At 49.8% G+C, this 24,107-nt stretch overlaps 1 protein-coding gene and 2 long non-coding RNA genes across 3 annotated transcripts in view; 1 reads left to right on the plus strand and 2 right to left on the minus strand.

Moving 5' to 3' along the window:
• The window catches only part of WDR18 (WD repeat domain 18), a 37,562-nt gene that overhangs the window by 12,001 nt on the left and 1,454 nt on the right, over positions 1-24,107 (minus strand). The window contains exons 2-7 of the mRNA XM_083594730.1: positions 21,489-21,599; positions 12,722-12,855; positions 10,138-10,279; positions 7,808-7,951; positions 7,398-7,462; positions 6,939-7,063 (exon numbers count right to left, since the gene is read on the minus strand). Of these exons, the coding sequence (XP_083450856.1) occupies positions 6,939-7,063; positions 7,398-7,462; positions 7,808-7,951; positions 10,138-10,279; positions 12,722-12,855; positions 21,489-21,599 (721 nt within the window). The remainder of the gene's footprint in view (positions 1-6,938; positions 7,064-7,397; positions 7,463-7,807; positions 7,952-10,137; positions 10,280-12,721; positions 12,856-21,488; positions 21,600-24,107) is intronic.
• Positions 938-2,542, minus strand: LOC310753636. The gene is made up of 2 exons (XR_014543409.1): positions 2,458-2,542; positions 938-1,849 (listed from the first exon to the last, which is right to left on the minus strand). It is a non-coding gene; the product is annotated as an uncharacterized lncRNA (long non-coding RNA).
• Positions 2,935-23,728, plus strand: LOC310753647. The gene is made up of 2 exons (XR_014543420.1): positions 2,935-3,043; positions 23,188-23,728. It is a non-coding gene; the product is annotated as an uncharacterized lncRNA (long non-coding RNA).

Raw genomic sequence — 24,107 nt, forward strand, 5'->3', positions numbered from 1 at the left:
CTCTACAGAAACCAAGGCGTGTGTGTGTCTGCGTTCCTCCTCGCTGTCGGCTCCCCCGCCAGCTCTCCAAGCTTCTCCTCCAATTAGCTAGGAAGGCATCTGGAGGCGACCGGAGGGAACTGTTTGGAGACCTCCCCGGGGGCGACCAGGCGCAGTCCCAAGCACCGCGGCCTCTCTGTCCTCTGCCGAGCGAGCCATCCATCACCCAGGCCCCGGTGCGCTCGCAAGTTGTCTTGCGGTAATGATCTATCGCACACATCCACTCAGCGGAGTTAATGAGCGCTTTAATTACCGCATTTACCCACACGGGCTGCCATCAGGCTCCCGACGCCTCCCTGCCACAACCTCAGCTCACCCCTCTGCACTCACAAATTGTTGCATCCATCGCCCTGGCAAACTAAGTGGAGGAAGAAGACTTCGGAAGCAAGAGGACATGGCCAGGAATGGCCTGCTGGTTGGGCCAGACGGGGTCCTCAGCTCATTGCTCACCAAGCCAGGCGTTACTCAGTGTGTACACACACACACACACACACACACACACAGTGCATCCAGCAAGTCCTTCCCCCTTCCCAACCCATTTGAGAGCAACACCCGTTGGAAACAGCAGCCGGAATAACAAAATTCGAATCCCTTGCTTTCAGCTGCCAAAGGCTCAAGGCTGGTCTTTTGACTCTTCAGATCTATTTCCAGCCGTGTCCCTGTGAGCTTTCTCTGCATCCACCCCCCCCCCCAAAACCTGGTTCTGCCTTTGGAGTTTGCATGCAAAACCAGGCAGACCTCCGCAGTGCCCGCAGCTGGAGCTCTCAGGAGCTTTTGGTTAAGTGTGCCCCCCGCCACCCCCCCATCTGCAAGGCGCTGGGGCAGAACTGGGTGCCACACCCATCCACCTCCATTTCCCAGCGGCAGGGAGGCAGGTCAAAGAGGATTCGTCCATAAATAACTTTTTAAGAGCTCAGATGAGCCTCTGGTTCTATTTATTGATTGCATTTCTGCCCTACCTTTCTCCAAGGAGCTGTGCGTGGTTCTCCTCCTCCCCATTTTATCCTCGCAACAGCCCTGTGAGGTAGGTTGGCCTGAGAGAGGCTAGCTTCCAAGTCCACCAAAGCAAGCTTCATGGCTCAGTGGGGGGATTCGAACCCTGGCCTTTCTCCCAGGTCTTAGTCCTGATGCTCTAACCACACTGGCTCCCCCAACTGAGTGTCAGAAAGATAGTAAGTTCTGCCTCACTGGTACTGATGGAGGAGAAGGCATCGAATCATGCATTTCTTGGAGAAAGCAGAGAGCAGCTTTCCTCCTGCTGCCATAACATTATAGCTTGTAGAAATCAAATGAAGCCAGAAGATCCAGTGCAGGTAAAAGAAAATCCTTCTTCATCAAGGGAAGTTATGGTACCACTCTTTTCTGCCTTGGTCAGACCACACCTGGAGTACTGTGTCTGATTCTGGGCACCACAACTTAAGAAGGATGTTGACAAGCTGGAATGTGGGCAGAGGAGGAAGACCAAGATGATGAAGGGTATGGAAACCAAGCCTTATGAAGAACAGTTGAAGGAGTTAGGTATGTTTCGTCTGGAGAAGAGGAGACTGAGAGAAGATGGGAGAACCATTTTTAAATATCTCAAGGGCTGTCCCATGGAAGAGGGAGCCAGCTTGTTTTCTCTTGCTCTGGAGGGCAGGACTCGAACCCATGGCTTCAAGTTACAAGAAAGGAGATTCCAACTAAACACCAGGAAGAACTTTGTGACAGTAAGAGCTGTTCGACAGTGGAATGAAATCCCTCAGGAGGTTGTGGTCTGGATGGCCGAAGGGTCTGATCTGAAACAAGGCATGTGCTGATGGGAAATCTCTCTCTGCGGGGAGAGGACGGGTTGTTGTGGAGTGTGAAAAGCATATTTCACCCTGTCCGCTTCTGGCACTCCTGCTGAATCTCTGCATGAGTCACTGCCTTGGGCTTGCCTACTAGGGAGTGGAACAGCACCTCGCACAGGAAACGGAGTGTGGGTTCATTCTCTGCCCATGTTCCCTGTGCAAATCACTACAGCACTCCCAAGGCAGCAAACCCAAGGCAACAACTCATTCAGAGGGGCAACAGGAGCGCCCTGCTTTCACTACTACTACTACTACTACTACTACTACGTTCGCGTGACCAAAGAATCCTATGGCAAACCGTGCCATTATGTGGCAGGATTAATTGGGTCCTGCCAAGGTGAGGCTGGAGCAGAGACTCGCGCAGAGAAGCGGCAGGCATGCTCACGGGAGACTGTTGCTATTTCACTTGCTCATTTCTCATGGCACAGCTCCCGGCTCAGCCATTATTGACCCAAGTGCGGCTCCTAAAGCTGGCGAGTGCTTAAAACCAGCTGCAGCTCGTTACAAAACGAAGGATGGCCTGCCTCTCTCTCCTCCCGCCGCCCCGGAGCTCAGTGGAAGTGCCGGACACGGAATGTTATTAAATTACCCGAGTTTGAGCGGCGCTCCAAAGCCTCGTTATTAGGGCTGTCTCGCCGCTTGCACCACAGAGGATTTACTGGCTTCTGCGCCCTGAAAAGAGATGAGTTTTGAAGGGATGGAGCAGATGCGAAGAGAGGCAGGCAGCGCTGGGAAGCAGAGCAGGCACCCTGGCTCAGGGTTTAGCGGGTGGGGAGGAGGGAAGCTCCGAGGCCGATGTTGAAAGGGGAGGGTTTAGAAGAAAAGAGAGACGTGTCGGGAACTGAGCTGCCAGCGGCAGCGCCTTATCAAGTGTTCTGCGCAGCCGAGATAAAGGATGTTAATGCCTCCCCCGGGGCACCGATAACAGCAGAGAGAGTTGCCAGCGTCTGGACAGGATTCTTTTCGGAGAAGGGAGAAAAGTAATTAGACATCTGGAGGGGAGGAGGGAGGGACGAACAACGCCGTTATATAAAGGACACGGAGAAAGGGGCTCTTTGCCCTGTTGTGAAGGGGGAAGCAGTTCAAAGCTAGTTTGGGGACTTTCCCTGTCCTACCTGGAGACTGGACCTGGGACATCGTGCATGCAGAGCTGGGCTAGGGCCCTTCCGCTAAAAGTAAGATTCTAGTCCTCATGTTTCTGAATAATGAGCCGGTTGAATAGCAACGGAGGAAGCTGCCTTATGCAGAGCCAGGCCGTTGGGCCTATTCAACCTCGGTGTTCACAGAACTGTAGAGTTGGAAGGGACCCTGAGTGTCATCTAGTCCAACCCCCTGCAATGCAGGGATTTCAGGCAGGGATCCACGACAGATGGCTATCCAAACTCTCCTTAAAAAGGAAGGAGACTCCACCACCTTCCGAGGGAGACTGTCAAGCAGCTCTTACTGTCAGAAAGTTTTTCCTGATGCTTAGACAGAATCTCCTTTCTTGTAACTTGAAGCCTTGGGTTTGAGACCTACCTTCCGGAGCAGGAGAAAACAAGCTGGTTCCTTCTTCCATGGGACAGCCCTTGAGATATTTGAATATGATTACAGTGGTACCTCGGGTTACATACGCTTCAGGTTACGGACTCCACTATCCCTGAAATAGTGCTTCAGATTAAGAATTTGCTTCAGGATGAGAACAGAAATTGTCCTCTGGTGGCGCGGCAGCAGTGGGAGGCCCCATTAGCTAAAGTGGTGCTTCAGGTTAAGAACAGTTTCAGGTTAAGAACGGACCTCCAGAACGAATTAAGTACTTAACCCGAGGTACCAGTGTATCTTATCTCCTCTCAGCTCCTTCAAGCGCTCCTCCTAAGGCTTCGTTTCCAGACCCTTAATCAGTCTACACACAGACTGGATAGCAGTGGCTCTCCAGGGGTTCAGGCAGGGGGAGCTACCAGTCCTGCCTGCAAACTGGACCCGGGACCTTCTGCGTGCCCAGCAGAGGCTTTGCCACAGAGCTATGGCCCTGGTTAGCACCCAACTGCATCAAGCCAGGCACAATCAGTAGCAGGTCTCTGAGCTCCAGTCCACTGCACTGCTCCTGAAGGAGCATCTCCACCCCCATCGTTCTACCCGGACACTGAGGTCCAGCACCGAGGACCTTGCGGCAGTTCCCTCACTGCGAGAAGCCAAGTTACAGGGAACCAGGCAGAGGGGCTTCTCGGTAGTGGCACCCGCCCTGTGGAACAACGCCCTCCCACCAGATGTCAAAGAGAACAACAAGTACCAGACTTTTAGATGACATCTGAAGGCAGCCCTGTTTAAGGAAGCTTTTAATGCTTGATGCATTACTGTATTTTAATATTGTGTTGGTAGCCGCCCAGAATGGCTGGGGAAACCGAGCAAGATGGGCGGGGTATAAACAAACAAACAAACAAACAAACAAATAATAATAATTACTCCTGTGCCCAGGGAGAGACCTGTGTGGTAGAGTAAGGAGTTTTCAGGGGCACCAGGCATGTTCAGCCTGGAGAAGAGAAGGCCGAGGGATGGCATTATGGCCATCTTCAAGTACAGTCATTCCTTGAATCTCAAAACCCAAAAGTGAGTGTTCTGGTTTTTGAGCTGTTCAACAGCGGAACGGTCTCCACAGAGGTTTTTAAATAGGTTGGATGGTCCCCTGCCAGGGATTCTTTAGTTGTGAATCCTGTGGCGATGGGATGCTGGACCCCGTGTGCCACTGGGCTGATCCTGTGAGGTTCTTATGTTCCTTCCAGCTCTACATTTCTATGATTCCATAACTGGGACCCCGAGGGCACCCACTGGCACACAACACTTGCTTAGAGGGCCAAGGGGACATGCAGCCACAGCATGGAGGAGCAGCCCTAGAGTCAGGACACACAGAGTTGCCAGCCAGATGGGCGGGGTATAAATATATTATTATTATTATTATTATTATTATTATTATTATTATTATTACCACCACCACCACCTGCCCACACTGGCTGACGCATGGGCATCGGCTGGTGCCTGGAGTCCTAACTACCCACGCCAGTTTTCCAAATGTTGCTGCACCACAAAAGGTCTTGCAAAACCCGGCAGTTTTATCTCCCAATCCACTTTCCTAATAAAACTTGTGCAAAAATAATTTGCCTCTCCTCTCCAGGAAGGAGAGGGTGGACAAGGGCTGCCTCCTCATTGGCCAACGCCAAACCAACACTCCCCTTGCCAGCTGCACTGTTATCTCCTGGCACTTTTTTCTACCCAGGATTAGGGGGAAGAGGGTGCAGGCACCAAGCACATTGAGAAATTTGCGATCCTCAAGTCAGATCGTGAGGTTTTTAAGATTCAGCCATGCAGCCTTTATGGCTCCTTTTCTCTTTGCCAGCGCAAGGCTTTGAGCATCGCTTCAAAACAAAGCAGGGCACATGCCAAACACACGCACACAACCAGCCAGGGATAAGAGGATTTTGCAAATTGTGTTGTGTTCTTGGGGGTGGGGAAGAGAAGAGTTTTGCCCCTAGACAAAGAGAGATAGCTAAAATGAAGATTACGTAAAGATGACTCGATATGAGGAAATGGTGGCTCGGATACTAACACGGACACCACTTCTCCTGTTCAGGGAGAAGAATTCCAGAAGAAAGGAACCCGTAACGGTTTGCTGAGAATGCCTAAAAACTCTGCTGTGGAGTAGAAAGTTCAGCAGCCTGGTATAAACAAAATATTTTGGGTATCTGAGCTGGGAAGGGCACCTCCCAGGAAAGGGACTCTGATCCTGAAACTCCAGGAAGGATTCTGCTAGATGGACCACGGGTCTGATTTGGCATAAGGCAAAGTCCTCCATTCCTATTTCAGCTATTTGCTTGGAAGCATGAGGACTAGCAGGGTGACTCACTTTTACTTCCAGCATCTCCAGGCAGGGCTGGGGAAAGAAACTTGAGTTTTTAGTGTGGCCACTGCAGCCCTCTGGAATCCTGGTTACTAGCTGAAATCAGAGCATCTTAACATTCAGCTAGATAGCAGAAGAGGATGCGGGTGGCGCTGTGGTCTAAACCACTGAGCCTCTTGGGCTTGCCAATCAGAAGGTTGGTGGTTCAAATCCCCATGACAGGGTGAGCTCCTGTTGCTCGGTCCCAGCTCCTGCCAATCGAACAGTTCGAAAGCATGTCAAAGTGCAAGTAGATAAATAGGTACTGCTCTGGCGGGAAGGTAAATGGCGTTTCCGTGCGCTGCTCTGGTTTCGCCAGAAGCGGCTTAGTCATGCTGGCCACATGACCTGGAAAAAACTGTCTGCGGACAAACGCCGGCTCCCTCGGCCAGTAAAGCGAGATGAGCACCACAACCCCAGAGTCGTTTGCAACTGGACTTAACTGTCAGGGGTCCTTTACCTTTACCTTTTTTACTCTGGGTAAAACTTGAGCTGGACGCAAGCTACTGTGCTTTGCTTAACTGAGCTTGCAATTCCCTGCCTTTTCTGCATTTCATCTGATCTTACGTACTGCACTGGTAGCTTTTCGCCAAAGAGTTTGATAAACCTGCAAAACAAATATGCAGAACTGGCAAAACTAACAGGAAAATTAAGAGACTCTAACGGCGTGTGTTTTATGGAAGAATGGATGCCTTTTTCGGACTATTTAAAGAAATATTATAGCATGATGAACTTGCGCACAGGATTTGAGCTATGAGCAATAGAAGGATTTGGACTATAATACTGTGGTTGTGATTTGATAGGCAGAAGAGAAGGAGCAGGAGAAGGGGAGATGCAACAACTCCGTGGAAAATGGGGCGGGAAGTCGAGAAAAGACGAAACTGTGTTTTGATTGTATATGTTGAAGATGTTGAAACTTAAAAAATATAATTTTAAAAAACAAATGAACGAACGGACTGTAGGGAACCTGCCTCACACAGAGACTCATCTTGGTCCACTTAGCTCAGGACTGCCTGAGCAAGGTTTGTCCCGGGCCCCAGGTGGGAGTTCTGCTCAGGAGATGCAGGAGAGGGTTCAAACCTGGGACCTTCTGCATGCAAGGCAGGGGCTGCGCTGCAACCCTTTGCGGAGGTGCATATAGGCCCACAGCACTTGCGTACCTTTGTAATTCACCGTGCGCAGACACTGCTTGCTCTGGATGTCCCACAGCCGGACGGTTTCGTCATGCGAGCCAGAGAGGAGCAGGCTTCCGTCGGTGGAGACGGAGAGACACGTCACCTGGTTCCTAGAGGGAAGACAAAGGGCCTCCAGGTTGTGTCTTGAGCGTAACTGAAGTCATCCCCGTTGATAGAGAAAGGGGCTGAGCATGCTACAGGGTGCACCCGCAACCCAAATGTCTGGCCCCTCCCCGCCAAAGCCCCTTAGAATCTAAGGTGGGATGGGCAGCCCTCAGACCTGTGTGTTTTGGCCTGGCTGGAATTCTGCCCACCCGATCAAATGAAAGAATTGTGGATTTGGAAGGGACCCAGAGGGTAATCCAATCAAACCAAAAATCACCGCATGTAGGTAAAAAAAAATGTCCCTTTGTTGCTCTACCCCACCTTTGCCGCAGCACTCACCGATGCCCTTTGAAGATCTTGGCAGACTCCCTTTCTGTCTGGAAGCCCCTCTCCCTTTGCACGGGCTGAGAGAAAGAGGAGGGGGAAGTTACAAACTATATTTTGAAGCATTGCCAGGAAAAGTGGGTAGGTGGGAACCAGGAACCTGTGTTAGGTACTTGGGTGGGGCTGCTGGTTCACACAGCCAGGAACTCAGTTCCGGCCCCTCTCAGTAATGTATTAGAATAAAAAAAAATAGTGCACAGTGAACTTAACACTCAAGATATCAGCATATAATTATTAAAGAGAAATTTGCTCTTAACAGTTACAATAAATAATTACTATTACAATAAATAATTACTAAACTACGATCAATAAAAATAACTGCAAAGTCACAATGCATAAAATGCCATGTGTGGAACTGGACCTACCCAGGCGCAGAGGTCGACCTGGAAGATGGAGCCGTCCATGCCACCACAGAACATGTGGTATTCCGTGAGGTCGAGGGTCACCGACAGGATGCCCACATCGAAGACGACGGAGAGGAGGAGGTCGCCAGAGGAGATCTCCCAAAGCTGGAAGAGAGGAGAAGAGGAAGCTACAGATAGCTCAACTGGCACAGCACGAGATCCCTTCATCTCAGTCTCGTGGGTTCGAGCCCCACGTTGGGCAAAAGACTCCTGTGTTGCAGGGGGTTGGGCTAGATGACCGTTGTGGCCCCTTCCAACTCTACAATTCTATGGATTTATTTAGGACCAATCAGCCAAGGGTGTACAAAGGTGGGCCAGGAATCCCTGCAGCTCAAGACGGAACGGCAGTGGAACATGGCAGAGGGGCTTGGGAATGGACGGGCAAACTCTTGCAAGTGAACATGAGATAAAACCAGGGGAGGGGATAACATTTGTTGTCCCATCCTTCCTGACCCTATGACAGAGGGCGGGAAGCTTCTATCTAGAAGAGACATTCCCTCCTGAGAGATCAGATCAGGGATGGAGAAGATCTGTGGCCCCCGCAAAAGTTGCTGGGCTCCAACTCCCATCTTTCTGAGAAGGAGGGGCAGGTGGCAGGCAGGAGGGAAAGCTGCAGGGGTCCCCTGCAGGATCAAACCCCTCCTGCCCTCTCCTCCCATGCTCCCCAGTATGTTTAATTTTAAAGGAACCTGTTATTTATTTGTTGCAATTCTACCCTCCTCTCTCTCCAAGGATGCCAAGGTGGCACCGTGCCTGGTTCTCCTGTTCCCCATATAATCCCCACAATGAACCAGCGAGGCTGAGAGGCAGGGGCTGTCACAGGGCCATTGACGGCCGTCGCCATGAACTTTTGGGCTGACTTGGCTGAATAATGTTCAGGCCACAAGAGATGTGTAGCAAAGAATGATGTCGCCGGTAAATGAATTATTATAGCTGATGCAGGCAAAATGCACAAGAGGGAGGTGTCAGCAGTCTTGGAGGAAGCCCTAATCTTCGAAGACATATACACACACACGCGCACACACAAATCTTTATAGAAAAAACTCCCTGAAAATGGAAGAATACCAAGCGCTCCATACTACATTTCCTTGCTGCTCCCGTTTGTATCTGTACAAAATGTAGATGTGTGCATGTGTGTGTGAGGCTGTGTACAGGACCCCACAACCTGAGAACCACCTGCCCCACAGCCTGCCCTGAATCAATTTGGAGGTGGGAGTTTAACACCCAATTAGAGATTGAGTGTGGGGCATAGTGGTTAAGAGTGTTGGACTAGGACCTGGGAGATCAGGGTTCAAATCCCCACTCAGTCATGGAGCTCCCTGGATGACCTTGTGAGTCAGTCACAGCCCCTTAACCTACCTCACATGGTTGTTGTAGGGGTTAACTGAGAAGGGGTGGTGGTGAACAATGGACTCCTTGGATAAAAAAGTGGGAGATGAATGCAATAAATAAGCTCTTCTGCTGACCTGCTGGAGAAAGCTGGAGGGGCCAGCCAGAGACAGATGTCAGTCGCCAAACTGGCACCCAGAGATCTCCATGTGGTTGCAATTGGACCCATGCAAGTCATAAAACGCACCTGGCTAATTTCTAACATTGGGGCTTCCCATTGGGCCACTGGGGGAAAGACGCTGGACTAGAGGGGCTTGATCCAGGTGCCGCAGGGCTTCCTTGCAACGCTTCTGCCCTGCTTTCAGGACTGGAGTCAGATGCAGGTCAGCATGAAAGGCGAGGGCTCCATGGTCAGTGAAGTTAACGTATTATTCAAGCAAACGGCATACAACTTAGCAACCCTTCCCAGGTGGTCTTGCCCCTATGGAGCTGTTGCCAGGACTGAAGGTCCCTGCCTTCCACCTTAAGGCTCCTCCTCTCCCAGATGTTTCCCAAGCAGTCTCAAGCTGTGTCTGCACACCTCTAGCCTCTGTTTTGCCTTCCTTGTTATTCTGCGTGTTCTTGGAGACCAGGGGGAAGGGGAGCTTGTTGCAGCCAGACAGGAAGACCCCCTGGTTCTTCTGCAGCCTCTTGACTCCCCTCCTCTGCTTCAGCCGGGAGTCTGAACTGCTCCCTGTCACAGACTCCTCCTGCTCACTAAACCCTCTTGCCTTTTCAGTATCCAACACCGCCTCCTAATCTTCCCCCTCTTCAGTGTCCCACTACCAATCCCTGAGCTTTCCTCCTCCAGGATTTCCCTTGGGGGTTCCCTGGCTGGCACCTCCCCCACTCCTCCCCGTGCAGCCAGTCCCTGTTACCTGAGGAGCGGCACTCCGCTCCCCTGGCCTGCTGGCCTCCCTTACCTTGGCCGTCTGATCTAGGGAGGCTGTGGCAGCACGGGCCATGGGACCGCCCATGCCGCAGCAGAGGTCCGTGATGGGAAGGCTGTGTCTCGACCACACATGGCGGGGCTCTGGGCTCTGGGCGTTCTCGGCCTGCAGCACGCTGGGGAAAGGGGGAAGGAAGAGGCCTCAGCACACAGCAAGCGGGGAAAGGAAAGTGGGGGTCCCAGGAAACGCGCATGGCGGGTGTGAGGGAATGTGGCTCAGTTCCGGATGCATTTGCCCAAATAAAAGCAATGGCACGTCTGGAGTTGGCTCTCCTCAAGCTTTTCACGGGAGACAATGTTGATTTTCTTATAGTCTGGACTCCCTGACGTTTGTATATCTAATATACCTCTTTGTTGGAGATGTAATACGGACAATGCTTCTGCTATGTCACATACTAAGTTTTGGGAGAAAGTGCTGGACTATATAAACAACACCATACGGAAAAACTCAAGATTTTCAGAGGTGAATATGCTCTTGAACCCATTGTATGGAAACTGACAACAGGACAGCGAAAATGGATTCTACGCGCCCTAACGTTGGCCAAGAGATTGATATTGATGAATTGGAAGAATGGAGGTACGATTCCCCTTAATCAATGGCTTGACAACATAGGAACAGCTTATAGACGCAGACTTTCTTTGCATAAATACAATGATATTTGGAACTTGCACAGAATCTATTAGGTTATTGACAATTAAACGTGCGTTAAGATAATAAGAATAAACACAGCCATATATTAAGGTATGGTAATGTATATTTTTCCTTTTTTCTTTTTCAATCACATCCACTTTTTCTTTCTTTCTTTTCACCGTTGCCCCACCCACTTTCGCCTCTGGCCCCCAGAGTGCTGCCTGGAAGACAACGCGGCCCCTTCCCCAACATGATGATGTTTTGTAGCTCCTGAAACTGAAGAGGTTAAGGGCTGTGAGATGGGGGGGCGGACGGACTGCTGTCCTCAGAGCACCCTCTGCCATTGGATGGCAGTTGACAAACAGTGGAGAGCAAAGGAGGCTGGGAACAGCGGCTGCAGGATCCAACCATGGGAGCCTCCCCTCCGGCTGGCTGTCCTTGCAGCCTCAATGGCCAAAGCAATTAAGGAAGAGATGCCGCCTGTCAAAAGCTCTGCTGGCCCAGGGGGTCAGGGACGTGCTGGCATCTCCATGCCAACTGCTGCTTCGGTGTGGAGGGAGCCAGCAAACCACGTTGGCACAGTGTGCAAAGTTGGGGGGGGGTGGAGAGTCAGAGGCTTCCATTGTGCCATTATTTCTGTCAAAGGGGGCCCAAACCAGCCTGGTTAATGGGAACTGAGTGCCTGCTTGCAGTGGGAGGCAAACAGAAGAAGGCTTGGCATCCTGGCAGCTCCTGTGCTATGAAACCTAAATTGTTTCAGGAGGAGGAGGCGGCTGCCCACAGGGTCCCTGCACGAGTTGCTGTTCCACCCTTGACTCCTTCTGATCAACCACTGGTCTGTGCAACGGGCTCGACTGCCATCATCCCACAACCCTGCCCCAGAAACTGCCTCCTGTGCCTCTGCAAGAGCTGCGGCTCTGGGGCTGCATCAAAGCCAGCCATGGAGGGAAGCTCTGGAAAACGAGCCTTCATGTTAAGAAGAGACTCAGCCAGAGACAGACACGAGTGAGCCAAAAGGTTGCAGAATAGGAAACCTCTGCAAACGGAACAAGCAAGGTCATTGAAGACTTTTGCCTCTTAGAACCGTCTGATCGCAGAGCTGGGAGGGAGCCCAAGAGTCAACTAGTCCAACTTCTAGGTTAGAAGGGATATAAAAGAAGGAGAGCAACCTTGGAGAGCTGCTGCCAGTTTGTGTATGCAACACTGAACTTAATAATAATAATAATAATAATAATAATAATAATAATAATAATAATTTATTTATACCCCGCCCATCTGGCTGGGTTTCCCCATTCACTCTGGTCGGCTTCCAACAAAACACTAAAATACAATAACAATAATAAGATGGATCATAGAATCGTAGAGTTGGAAGACGGCTATTGTATCAGACCCCCACGGCCTTAGGTGGAATGGTTGAAGGAGCTGGGAACGCTGAGCCTGGAAAAGAGGGGACTGAGAGCAGACGGGAGAGCCATCTTCCAATATCTCAAGCAAAGGCTGTCCCGTGGAAGAGGGAACAAGCTTGTTTTCTCCTGCTCTAGAAGGCAGGACTCAAACCCATGGCTTCAGGTTACAAGAAAGGAGATTCTGACTCAACATCAGGAAGAACTTTGATTCTAAGAGCTGTTCGACAGCGGAACAGCTCCCTTGGGAGTTTGTGGACTCTCCTTCCTTGGAGGTTTTAAAGCAAAGGTTGGAGGGCCATCTGTAATGGTTGTTTGAGCTGAGATTCCTGCATTGCAGGGGGTTGGACTAGATGACCCTTGGGGTTCCTTCCAACTCCACCATTCTATGGTCTCTCACTTGCCTCCTTCCCAGCCTCAACATACCAAGCTCCTTCAACAGTTCCTCATCAGGCTTTGCTTCCAGACTCAGGATCATCTCAGTCGCCCTCCTCGGCACACCTTCCAGCTTGTCCGTCTCTTACCTGTACAGGTTCCACACTATCACAAGGCTGTCCTTTGCTCCGGAGAGGAAGTGGCTGCTGTCGTCTGTGAAGGCCACGCAGGAAAGATCCTGGTAGTGTCGGTTCAGAATGGCAAGCAGGTTCCCGCTAGACACCTGGGGCAGGGAAGCGACCCCAGCATATTTGGGAGGTGGGGAAGAGAAGAGAAAACCAGGAGAGATTAGGAATCGAATGACACCCTGGACCTGATTTACCAAGGGAGACTGTAAATGAAATATCAGAGTTCAACACCCAATACCCACTTCTGACACCGGGTAGATATTGTACCCCAATATTTCCCTAACAAGACCACCTGCAAGCTCAGGACTAGCAGTTTCCCAAAGCTCGGTTTGCAGCTGTTTTTTTGACTAATTTCCATCATCCCTCACCACTGGTCCTGCTAGCTCGGGATGATGGGAGTTGTAGTCCAAAAACAGCTGGAGACCAGAGTTTGGAAAACCCTGATCTACAGTGATTCAAAATGCCTCTCCAGGGATGCAGGTGGGGGATATTCCAGCTCTGCCTCGATACAGCACCAAGGATTAAGCCTGGGACCTTCTAAATGGGAAAAGCAGGTACTCTGTTGCTGAGCTATGCCCCTTCCTCTAAAAAGAAAGCAAGACTCCGGTCCGTGTGAAGGCTCATTTCATAGGAACGCAGGAAACGGACTTTTTAGAGAATCAGATGCTGGTTCACCTAGCTGGTACTGTCAGCACTGGCTGGCAGCGGTTCTCCAAGGTTTCAGACTCAGGGGTCTTTCGCAGCCCAACAGAGAAAGACCCTGGGAGCTTCTGCATGCAAAGCAGTCACACCTCTGCTGAGTTAAAAGTCCTTCCCCTAAACTCTAGAAATTAATAAATGGTAGGGTTTTTATTAATTGGGATGTGGAGGGAGAAATACAAGCTGCAGCGGAATTCCTGGACTAGCCTACACAAAAGGACCTGGCCACGCTAGGGCCACTTAGGAACAAATAGAGGGCCATTGGGGATAAGTGTCCTCCCTCCTTGCCCTGAGACTGGCGGTTTGGAAGGCTGCAGGATAACTGGGTGTGAAGTGGCAGGAAAAGAGAGGGTTTTTAAGCAAGGTGTGCTGGGAAGAAGAAAGGGAGAGAAGGATGGGATCCATCTTGGGCAGGCTGGCTGCAGGCTGGCTGGGAGAGATGCCTTGGAGTCCAGGGCTGCACAAGCCCCTCTTGAAATGACCATGCTGTAAGATCGGGACTCCCTCCAGGCAGACTGAAGGTGTAAATAGGGGAATAAACCATATTTCTTAAAGGTATGTCAGTCTCCGCCGTGTCTCAATTCTCCAAAGGACCACAGACCCTGCATGGGTGCCTGGAACTCCCAGAGTCTTACAGTGGGTGTGGGTGGCACCTGACTTTTGAAACAATAGGATTCTGGTCCTCATTGTTCTGATTTAGATAGGAACCCACAAAGCTATACCAAATTACATTGTCAGACCTTCATGCTTAGGACGATCTACAGTGAATCTCTGGGGTTGCAGGCTGGGCTTGTGTGTATGATATTCCAAGCTCTACCTGAAGATGCTCAACAGCTAAGCTAGGCACAAAGGCAGGAAGCAGCAAAACGTTAAATGATTCTAGTCCTCATGACTAGACTGACATTCAAAGGACTGATTTAAACAGGAAACCTAGGAAGCTGTCTAACGCTGAGTCAGGCTGCTGGCCCAGATCATAAGAAAGGCGTTTCCAGATGAAGGACTACAAAGGAAGACTTTGTGTTGGCCACCAGGCAGTGGCTTTTCCACCTGCCTTGACCTCCAGCCCTGGGAGCCTTTCCCAGAACATGACTTTGAGAACAGTAGAAGCATCCGGGAAGAGAGGAGTTCCTATATTTAAACCAATTTTATACGTTGTGTGTCCTTGTTTTTCAATTTGATCCTTTTACATGGCTTTGTATGTTTTGTTTTGTTTTGTTTTATGCACTGTGACTTGCCATTATTTACCGGTATATTGATTATAGTTGAGTCATTCTTTATTGCAAACTCCTTAAAGCCTAGATAGCTCAATTGGTTAGGATAACGCCAAGGTCGCAGTTTCGATCCCTCTATGGGACAGCTGCATATTTCTGCATTGCAGGGGGCTGGACTAATGATGAGTCCCTACGATGCTATGATTATTTGCTATTTTAATTTTACTGCTTACTATTTTATTCTAATGGATTACTGAATATTGCTTTATTTGATAGAAGTTGTTTATTATGACTTCTTTTTGTCTTGGATCAGATTCTTATTAGAATCTGTGCGATCTTTGCTGTGTATTTTGTTGTCCCTTCAGCTCATAAACCGCCCTGTGTACAGTAATACAGAAAAGTGGTATACAAAAAGTGAAATGAAACCGTCCATCTAGCTTAATATTGTGTACACTGACTGGCAGAGGCTCTGCAGGGCTTCAGGCAGGGAGTCTTCCGCAGCCCTACCGGGAGAGGCCCCATGGGAACGAACCTGGGTCTTTCTGCATGCAAAGCAGGTGCCCAGCATGTTATTCCCAGGCACGCGTATTCAAGGCTGCAGCCCAGTTGTCTACCTCTATATCCTCCTGTCTGATGACACAGTGACAAGGCAGGAGGCGTCAAGACCAAGACAGAGACAGGAGCCTCGTAGCCTCGGGGCTGCTGCTTGGGTGAACCTGTAAGGAAGCCACAAGCCACAGCCGCCTGGCGTATTATTAGCCGCATCGCGGAATGATTTGCATTACAATAAGCGGACAGTAATCAGCCCTCTGGGAGTATCGCTTGAGCTGCTGATCTGGTTGGAGCGATGCCAAGGCTGCTCTCCTCTTCCAGAACCAGCACCCAAGGGATACCTGTCTGACCCCCTCCACTGGCAGCTTCTCAAAAGCAGGGCTGGAGAAAGTCATTTATCTCCAGCTGCCTTTAACTAAGAGGCCGAACTTTTAAGCTCTGTATTGTTACTGGGTTCAAATCCTCGGTTTTTGATTCCTTGCAATGCGGTTCAGTTAAACACAGATGTGATGCTGGCCTTTTGACTGCTGTTTCCACTTGCTTTGATTTTTAAAAATTTGAATCCTGGTCTGTGTCTTAAAGGAAGCTACCCTGTGGAGGGTTCGAGTTTAAAGGCACACCAGAAATCTTTAAAATAAATGTATTTTGATAACCAATTGGTTACTGGACATAGGGTAGGGTTTCTGGTGTGCCATGGGGAAGGCGACTTGTCTGCCCTGAACTTTTCTGCACCCCTATTTGAATTCAAAGCCGGATAGACAGCATAATAAATATAAGGCTGGAAAATAAGGTTACAGAAAAACAGAAACACAAGATTTGATTCCTGGGAGTTCAAGGAAGGAGTTCTGTGCAGAGCTTGTGAGCACTTCATCTCAGGAACCAAGCGGAGGGCCTGAGATCTATTTTTTTGTTTCTCTATGTGCTGGAAGCTGCCCAGAGTGGATGGGGTGTAAGTAATAAAATTATTCATTATTCCTCCCTCCAGCTGCCCAATTGCTCACCTGCATAGACACTGCTGCTCGCCCTAGGCTACCAGGGTGCAAATCCTTCCACTCAGCCTTGAAGCTCACTGGGTGTAACCTTGCAAGCCGGTTTCCGTTCCTCAGACTAACGCCACCTTGCAGGATTGTGACAAGGAAGAAATGGCAGAAGGCAGAGTACCAGGTATGCTCCCTTGAGCTCCTCAGGAAGAAAGCCTCGTGCCATTGCCTTTCCTCTCAATGGTCACCTGGGGGGAAGCAGTTCCACTAGACTACTTCAGAGGGAGAGAGACAGGAAGCACCAGGCACTTCCTGCCCCTGAATTGTGCTGGCTGATCGTTACAGGAACCAGTGCCTAAGTTTGGATTTTCCTCTTCCCTCCCTGCTCCTTTCCCCTTGCGTGCTGTGCCTTTGTAGACTGTAAGCCTGCAAGCACCAGGGGCTGTACTGTATGAAAGCCACTCTGGGAGCATTTTGGGGTACAAACACTCAAAACAAAATATATATATATATATATATTAAACAGCGGTCAGTCCTAGCCAGGCTGATTATCAGCATCTCCCGATATTGACGCACCAAGCAGACGAGTCAGTTGATGCGAGGCTGTTCTGGGAGGGGCTCACTGGCAGATGGTCTTAGCCAGGCTGGAGAAGCCAGGGGGCGTTTTGATATCTTGCCAGCCAGGTGGAAAGGCTCTGCTGACGGAGGCAGAGGTGGGAAGGAGGAGCTGATCCAGACTTGTTACAACTCGTGGAAGAGGAGGGGGCTGCCATGCTTCCCTGCTCTGATGCAGCCGGGCGGAAGGGCTGCTGACGGAGGCGGTTCTGAGGAACGTGGCAGATTTCGGAGACAGTAGGCCGCAGATCATGGTTGCCAGGGTGTCGGCAGCAGGCGAAGGGTCACTGGCTGCCCCTGGGCCCTGCTTGCACAGAAGCATCCGGCTGGCCACGGAGGAAAAAGGGAATGCAGCAGCAGGTTAGGGGTGTGGGGGGAGGAGGAAGGCAGGCAGGCTCCTTGCGTCCACACCCCCACCAGCAAAGTTTGTCTAGAGATAAAATAAACGACTTCTTCACGCAGCACAGAGTATGGAACCCCCTCCCACAGAAAGCAGTGCTGACCACCAACTTGGGACGAGGGCAGGGCGATCTATCAATATATCGCCCAAAACCGTTTTGAAGTCCATATCATGATACCAATTTCATCGTTTTTGACCAGGCAATAAATCACAAATCATGATGTGTTAGGACTGGGCAATATATCGTCCAAAACCATTTTGAAGTCCGTATCATGATATTGGTTTCATAATTTTTGACCTGGCAATTTATGGCAAATCATGGTTTCTCTCTCTCTCTCTCTCTCTCTCTCTCTCTCTCTCTCTCTCTGTGTGTGTGTGTGTGTGTATGTGTGTAAGAGAGAGATACAAAAATCTCAATGCAGGGAAAACTGTGAAGCCAGCCAGTGCCTCTTCATTGCTACATCCTTATTTCAGACATTGTGATATATTGCTATATCACGATATTAAAAAGGTAAAGGGACCCCTGATTGTTACAGTAAGTCCAGTCACGGACGACTCTGGGGTTGCGGCACTCATCTCGCTTTACTGGCTGAGGGAGCCGGCGTTTGTTCGCAGACAGCTTCTGGGTCCTGTGGCCATCATGACTAAGCCGCTTCTGGCAAACCAGAGCAGTGCATGGAAACGCCGTTTACCTTCCTGCCGGAGGCAGTATTTATCTACTTGCACTTGAACATGCTTTTGAACTGCTAGGTTGGCAGGAGCTGGGACCGAGCAACGGGAGCTCACCCTGTCGCGGGGATTCGAACCGCCGACACCCACAGCGCCACCCGCGTCCCTTATCGTGATATTATCTGGTTATAAATAGCGATGCTCAAAACCAGGTATTGCCCAGCCCTAACTTGAACTCGGCAAATTTAAGGAGGAGGGGAAGGCTATCAGCGGCTACTAGCCATGATGGCTCTACCTTCGCAGTTGGAGGCAGCTACGCACCTGAATCATAGCTGCTGGAAACCTCAGGGGAGGAAAGAGCTCTTGCACTTGCATCCAGCTTGCAGGTTTCCCCACTGAGGCCTCTGTTTGGCCGCTGTGAGAACAGGATGTTGGTCTAGACGTGACACTGGCCTGATCCAGCAAGCAGGCTCTACTTATGTATTTGAAGTCACCAAAAAGGAAACTCAAATTTGATTCCATTACGGCTTTAAACTGTCCAAGATGGATCTAATTATTTTACAGCGCTGCCAATATTGCTGTTAAACCACCCACCACTTTCCCTCCCTGCCGCCACCAAAAGACATAAATGTGACACCTTCTGGGCTTGATGGGTGGGTGTCCTTTCGCTTCCTTCACCCTGGGGTGAAGGGTTGCTGCAAGCAAGCATCTTGGCCTGCTGCGGACAACTTCAAAAGGAGAAAGTTTTAAGGGGGAAAAGAGACGCCGTCAGCAGTTCCACAAGGCTCATCTTTTGCAATATTCATCCTGCCCCTCACCACCTTGCTCAAACGTGCAGAAGAAATTGGGGCAGGGACAGGGTACTGGGTTGTGAGGCAAGGAAGGAGAAGAATCTGCAGCTAAGTGGAGCATAAGGACCCGAAGGTTGTATTTTTGGGAGCAGCGCTGGAGGGCAGCCAGGAGAACAGGGTATGCTGCCAGATACCTGCTCAGGCTATATGTGCTCTACCTAGTGCGGCTACTTGCCGCTTCTTCTCCCTCTCTCGTAATGCCAGAACTCGGGGCCGTAGGATGAAGCTGAATGTTGGAAGCACAGCTCCCTCCGTTGGCTCTGCTGTGACAGGCCAGCTCCATCAGGCCCCCTCTCCATTTCCCCTCAGCCTCTTTATTATTACTATTAAGAGACTGGAGAAGCCAGTATAAGTTGCATTTTCAGCTGAATTTGAGGCAACCACTCAAAGCATCCGTTGTGTTGAGCTATTTAAATTGCTTTTGTTTGATGTGTTCAATGGAAACAGCTAAAAGTCTGTAAATTTTGATAATACAGTGGTACCTCTGGATGCGAACAGGATCCGTTCCAGAGCCCCGTTCGCATCCAGAAGCGAACGCAACCCACGTCCCCGCATGCCGCGATTCGCCACTTCTGCGCATGACGTCATTTTGACAGTTTGCGCATGCGCGAGTAGCGGAACCCGGAAGTAACGCGCTCTGTTACTTCCGGGTTGCCGCAGTGTGCAACCCAAAAATACTTATTCCGAAGCTACTTCAACCCGAGGTATGACTGTAAACCTGATTTGCAATGGGGGTTGAATAATTTCAATGGCAACTGTAGGACGTAGAGCTCCCTCCATCAGATCTGCTGTGACAGGCCAGCTCAATTGGGTCTCCTCTCCCCTCAACCTTCATCTGGGGGCAGCCTCAGTGGGAAAGATAGAAAGCAGGGCTCCCTCCATCAGCTTTGCTGGAAGCCCAGCTCCATCAGGCACCTCCTGCCCCTGAACTGTGCCAGCTGATCGTTACAGGAACAACTCTTTAGAAACTGGTGCCCGAGTTTCTGTTTTCCTCTTCCCTCCCAGTCCCTTTTCCCTTGTGTGTCGTGTTTTCTTTAAGACTGTAAGTCTGTAGGGAAGGACTGTTTCATTTTGACTGTATGCAAGCTGCTCTGGGAGACTTCTTGGTTGAAGAGCAGCGTAAAGCTGCTCTAACTAAATAAAACAATTAATTACACGGGGAGGTTCAGGCAAAAGGAAGGACTTCTTGGCATGGTGCATTTTTAAACTGTGGAATTCGCTCCTGTAAGAGGGTGTTACGGCCATCGATTCCAAGACTGCTTTAGAAGAGGATTAGACAAACTCACAGAGGTGGCTATCATTGGTCACTTGCCACAACGGCTATATTTTACATTGTGATTTTATAATGTGAACCACGCCGAGACATGCAGGTATAGGGCGGTATACTAATTTATTTATTCTTCATCATAATCATAATCTAGGTCTGCTGTTAGAGGTAGTAAATGCCTCTGAACGGCAGTTTCTCGGACTTGCAGGAGGGAAGAGATCCTGCTGCATTCAAGACCTGCTTGTGGGCTTCCCTTTGGGACATTTTTTCAGCCACTGGACCGGGGGGGTGGGTGCGCTCCCTTGGACTGACCCAGCCCGAGGGCCCTCCTGATGGTCTCTTCTTGCATAACACCTGGCTGGAGATCTTTAAAATGGCAGCAGGGAAAGGAACAAAGCTAACTAATTTGGGCCAGATTGAAGAACTCACTTTCCCAGCCTTGCTCCTTGCCTAGCCAACAGGATTAGCATCATGGACAGGTGAGGAGACAAAGTCAGCTCCTGCCCCCTTGTGGCAAGGTCTCATTCTGCACATCAATAAGGCTTCCAAATATCTTTTCTTTCAGGTATGGTGACAAAACTTGAACAGCTTATAATATTAATTTTATTATTTGCACCCCACCCATTTGATTGGGATGCCCCAGCCACTCTAGGTGGCGTCCAACATGTATAAAAACATAATAAAATACCACACCCCGTGTAATATACAATCGGAATGAATTTCAGGAACCAACATGCTTTTTCTGTGCAGCCTGAGCAAGAGTGGAGAACAGCGTTATAGTGAATTGTTGTTGCTTGCCTTTGCCCCCCCCCGCCCCCCGTGGCCCTGCTCCTACGTTATGAATGGTCTGAGTCACCATTAAGAAAATGAGGTCGGAATAGGCCAGTATGTATGCTGACTGTAGAGCCAGTGTGGTGCAGTGGTTAAGAGCGGTAGACTCGTAATCTGGTGAACTGGGTTCGCGTCTCCGCTCCTCCACATGCAGCTGCTGGGTGACCTTGGGCTAGTCCCACTTCTTTGAAGCCTCTTAGCCCCACTCACCTCACAGAGTGTTTCTTGTGGGGGAGGAAGGGAAAGGAGAATGTTAGCTGCTTTGAGACTCCTTCGGGTAGTGATAAAGCGGGATATCAAATCCAAACTCTCTGTCCCTGGATCAAGTGACTTTCCTTCTTTTAGGTTCTCAAAGCTCTTAACCTGGCTCAAGGTTGTCATCTGAACTAATGTAGTTAAAGGGGAGAGTGCTTTTGTGACCTGGTTCTGCTTGTGGGTTTTCCTGCTAGGTGGCATCAGGAAAACCCACAAGCAGAACCAGGTCACAAAAGCACTGCATCCTGTTCTCACTAGATGGGCCATTGGCCTGATTCCACAGGCTCTCCTTGTGTTCTTATGAGGTTCTCCAGTCCTGCTGAAGGCCACCAGTTCCTCCCACCCCACCCCTGAGTGGCCAAGAGAGATCACCCACCCACTTTTGCCACCTTCCTTACCTCCCAGAGGTAGATGCTTTCGGCGATACCTGCCAAGATGTAGAGACCGTTGGGAGCTGCAGCCAAGCAAGACACCAAGCCTGGGCAGATTATCTTCTGCTGGAGCTGATCCTAGGAACAAACAGGGGCAGCGGAGGGAAAGAGTATTATTTACTTACTTATATTTCTGTACTGCCCCACACATCAATCTCTGGGCAGTGTACCACAATAAAAACACACACACACCCTAATACCACAATAAAAAGATGGGAAGATTCAGGACAGATAAAACAAAGTACTTCTTCAATGCAGCACATAGTTGAACTGTGGAACTCACTCCCACCAGAGGGTGGGATAGCCACCAACTTGGTTGGTTTTAAGGGACAAATAAACAAATTCATGGTGGAGAGGTCTATCAATGGCTATTCACTGTGATGATATGCTCTGCCTCCAGTCAGGGGCAGCAATGGTTCTGAATACCAGTTGCTGGAAACCACAGGAGGGGAGAGGGCTATTTCATAAGATCACAGAACCGTAGAGTTGGAAGGAATCCCAAGAATCCTCTAGCCCAACGCAGGCAATGCAGGAATAGGCAGCCGCCCCATTGAACCTGCAGCCTTGGCGTTATCAGCACCATGTTCTAACCAACTGAGCTATCCAGTTGGGTTTTCTTGTTTTCCACAGGCATCTGCTTGGATACAGTGAGAATGCTGGATGCTGGACAGGATGGGTCATTGGCCTGATTCACCAGGCTTCTTATGTCAGTGAGTAGATTAATCATTAAAAAATTTAAAAACCCATATTGGAATGGAAAGCTGATCAGATGCTGAAAATGGATGCACCAAAAGTGTACAGTGGTACCTCGGGTTACATACACTTCAGGTTACAGACTCTGCTAACCCAGAAATAGTACCTCAGGTTAAGAACTTTGCTTCAGGATGAGAACAGAAATCCTGTGGCGGCTGCGCAGCAGTAGGAGGCCCCATTAGCTAAAGTGGTACCTCAGGTTAAGAACAGTTTCAGGTTAATAACGGACCTCTGGAACGAATTAAGTTCTTAACCCGAGGTACCACTGTATCCACTTGTGGATAGCTCAGTCAGTAGAGCATGAGGCTCTTAATCTCAGGGTCGTGGGTTTGAGCTCCATGTTGGGCAAGGGATTCCTCCATTGCAGTGGGCTGGACTAGGTGACCCTGGTGGTCCCTTCCAACTTTATAAATCTAGGATTCTAGATTTCTAGGTCTGCAAGCTTCATTTAGATGGTCTGCAGCATTTCTGTGAAGACTTGATCTGGTGGAAGTCTCTTGTGTGACTGGGGGAGATACTTCTCCCTACCTGCTCCCCAGTGTGGGGCTGCATACATGGTACAGTTTACTACAGAGCAGGTGCTGCTCTTAAAACAACCTAGATCTGAGTTTGACTGCTGAAATAAGATGCCTTTGTGTGCACCCCCAGTCGGGAGCTACTGGGAGATGTGGCTGAGCACTTCTTTTTTTAAAAGTGAGTTGGGATTTCAGTTCTAATCCATTACAGTATTTGGGAAAATGCTTAAAAACTCTGGCAGAGCACAGTTGAGAGAGGAGGAGGCGGCTTAAGACGATAAGAGGGCTGGGAAGAAAGCAAATGAACTGTGTTGCAGCAGAGAGGGATATCAAGCTATCCAGGACGGAAGGGCTAGAGAGGAACTGCAACCCAGACAGGCTTGGCTTTTATCTTTCAGCTGGAGTGACATAATGCGAGTGGAAAGACAGTTGGAAATTCTGCAGCAGCTAGAGTGAAAGATTACCCAGTTCTGAGCGTCTTACGGTTTAAAGCCCTGGCACACAGCAGAAACCACAGCCAAGCTATGCTTTGTGTTACTTCTGCATGCAGGTTACAATTAACTTGGGTGGCTTTAAAAGTAGACTGGGCAAACTGGCACCAGCCAGAATGGCCAATCTCTGCTTCCCTGATTGGAGGCAGTAATGTTTCTGAATACCAGCTGCTGTAAACCACAGGAGGGGAGAGTTGCTACTCTTGCACTGGGGTCCAGCTTTCAGGCTGCCCATTGGGGCATCTGGTTGGCCACTGTGAGACCAGAATGATGGACTAGCTGGACCCCCCTTTGGCCTGTTCTGGCAGGCTCTTCTTACATTCTCTCTCAGCTCCCCTCCATCTGCAATGCTGGGTTAACAGTACAGGGCTACCTTGCAGGGCTGTTGTAAGCCTTATAATGCAATGCACGCAAAGCCCAAAATAAACACACTGTATCATTATCAAAAGTTTTCTCTCCTGGTCTATTTATTATGAGGAGGGGGTGATGTTTTTGAAGGGTGCTGGTCTCCCACAGCTTTTCAGGCTGTTGTGGAGGAGAGCCTTGTCTCCCCACCCAGAATGTATTGGAGTAAAACTCCCAGCATCCCTGAACATGGGCCATGCTGGATACTGGAGCAGGCGAGAGCTGGAGGTCCGAAAAGCAGCTGGCTATCGGCCACTTGCGATCATGTAAAGATGTCTGGGTGCCATGATGGTGCTGGACATCTCTTCCATCTGGGGATTGTTGCATTTGGACTGTTTTCACACACTAATATCCCATCCTGTCAAATTCTGTCCGTTATATTTTATCTGCACAATAAGGGTGAATGTCAGGAACCAAAATGT

Source organism: Podarcis filfolensis (genome assembly GCF_964270895.1).
Source record: "Podarcis filfolensis genome assembly, chromosome: 18".
In the NCBI taxonomy this organism is placed as follows: Eukaryota; Metazoa; Chordata; class Lepidosauria; order Squamata; family Lacertidae; genus Podarcis; species Podarcis filfolensis.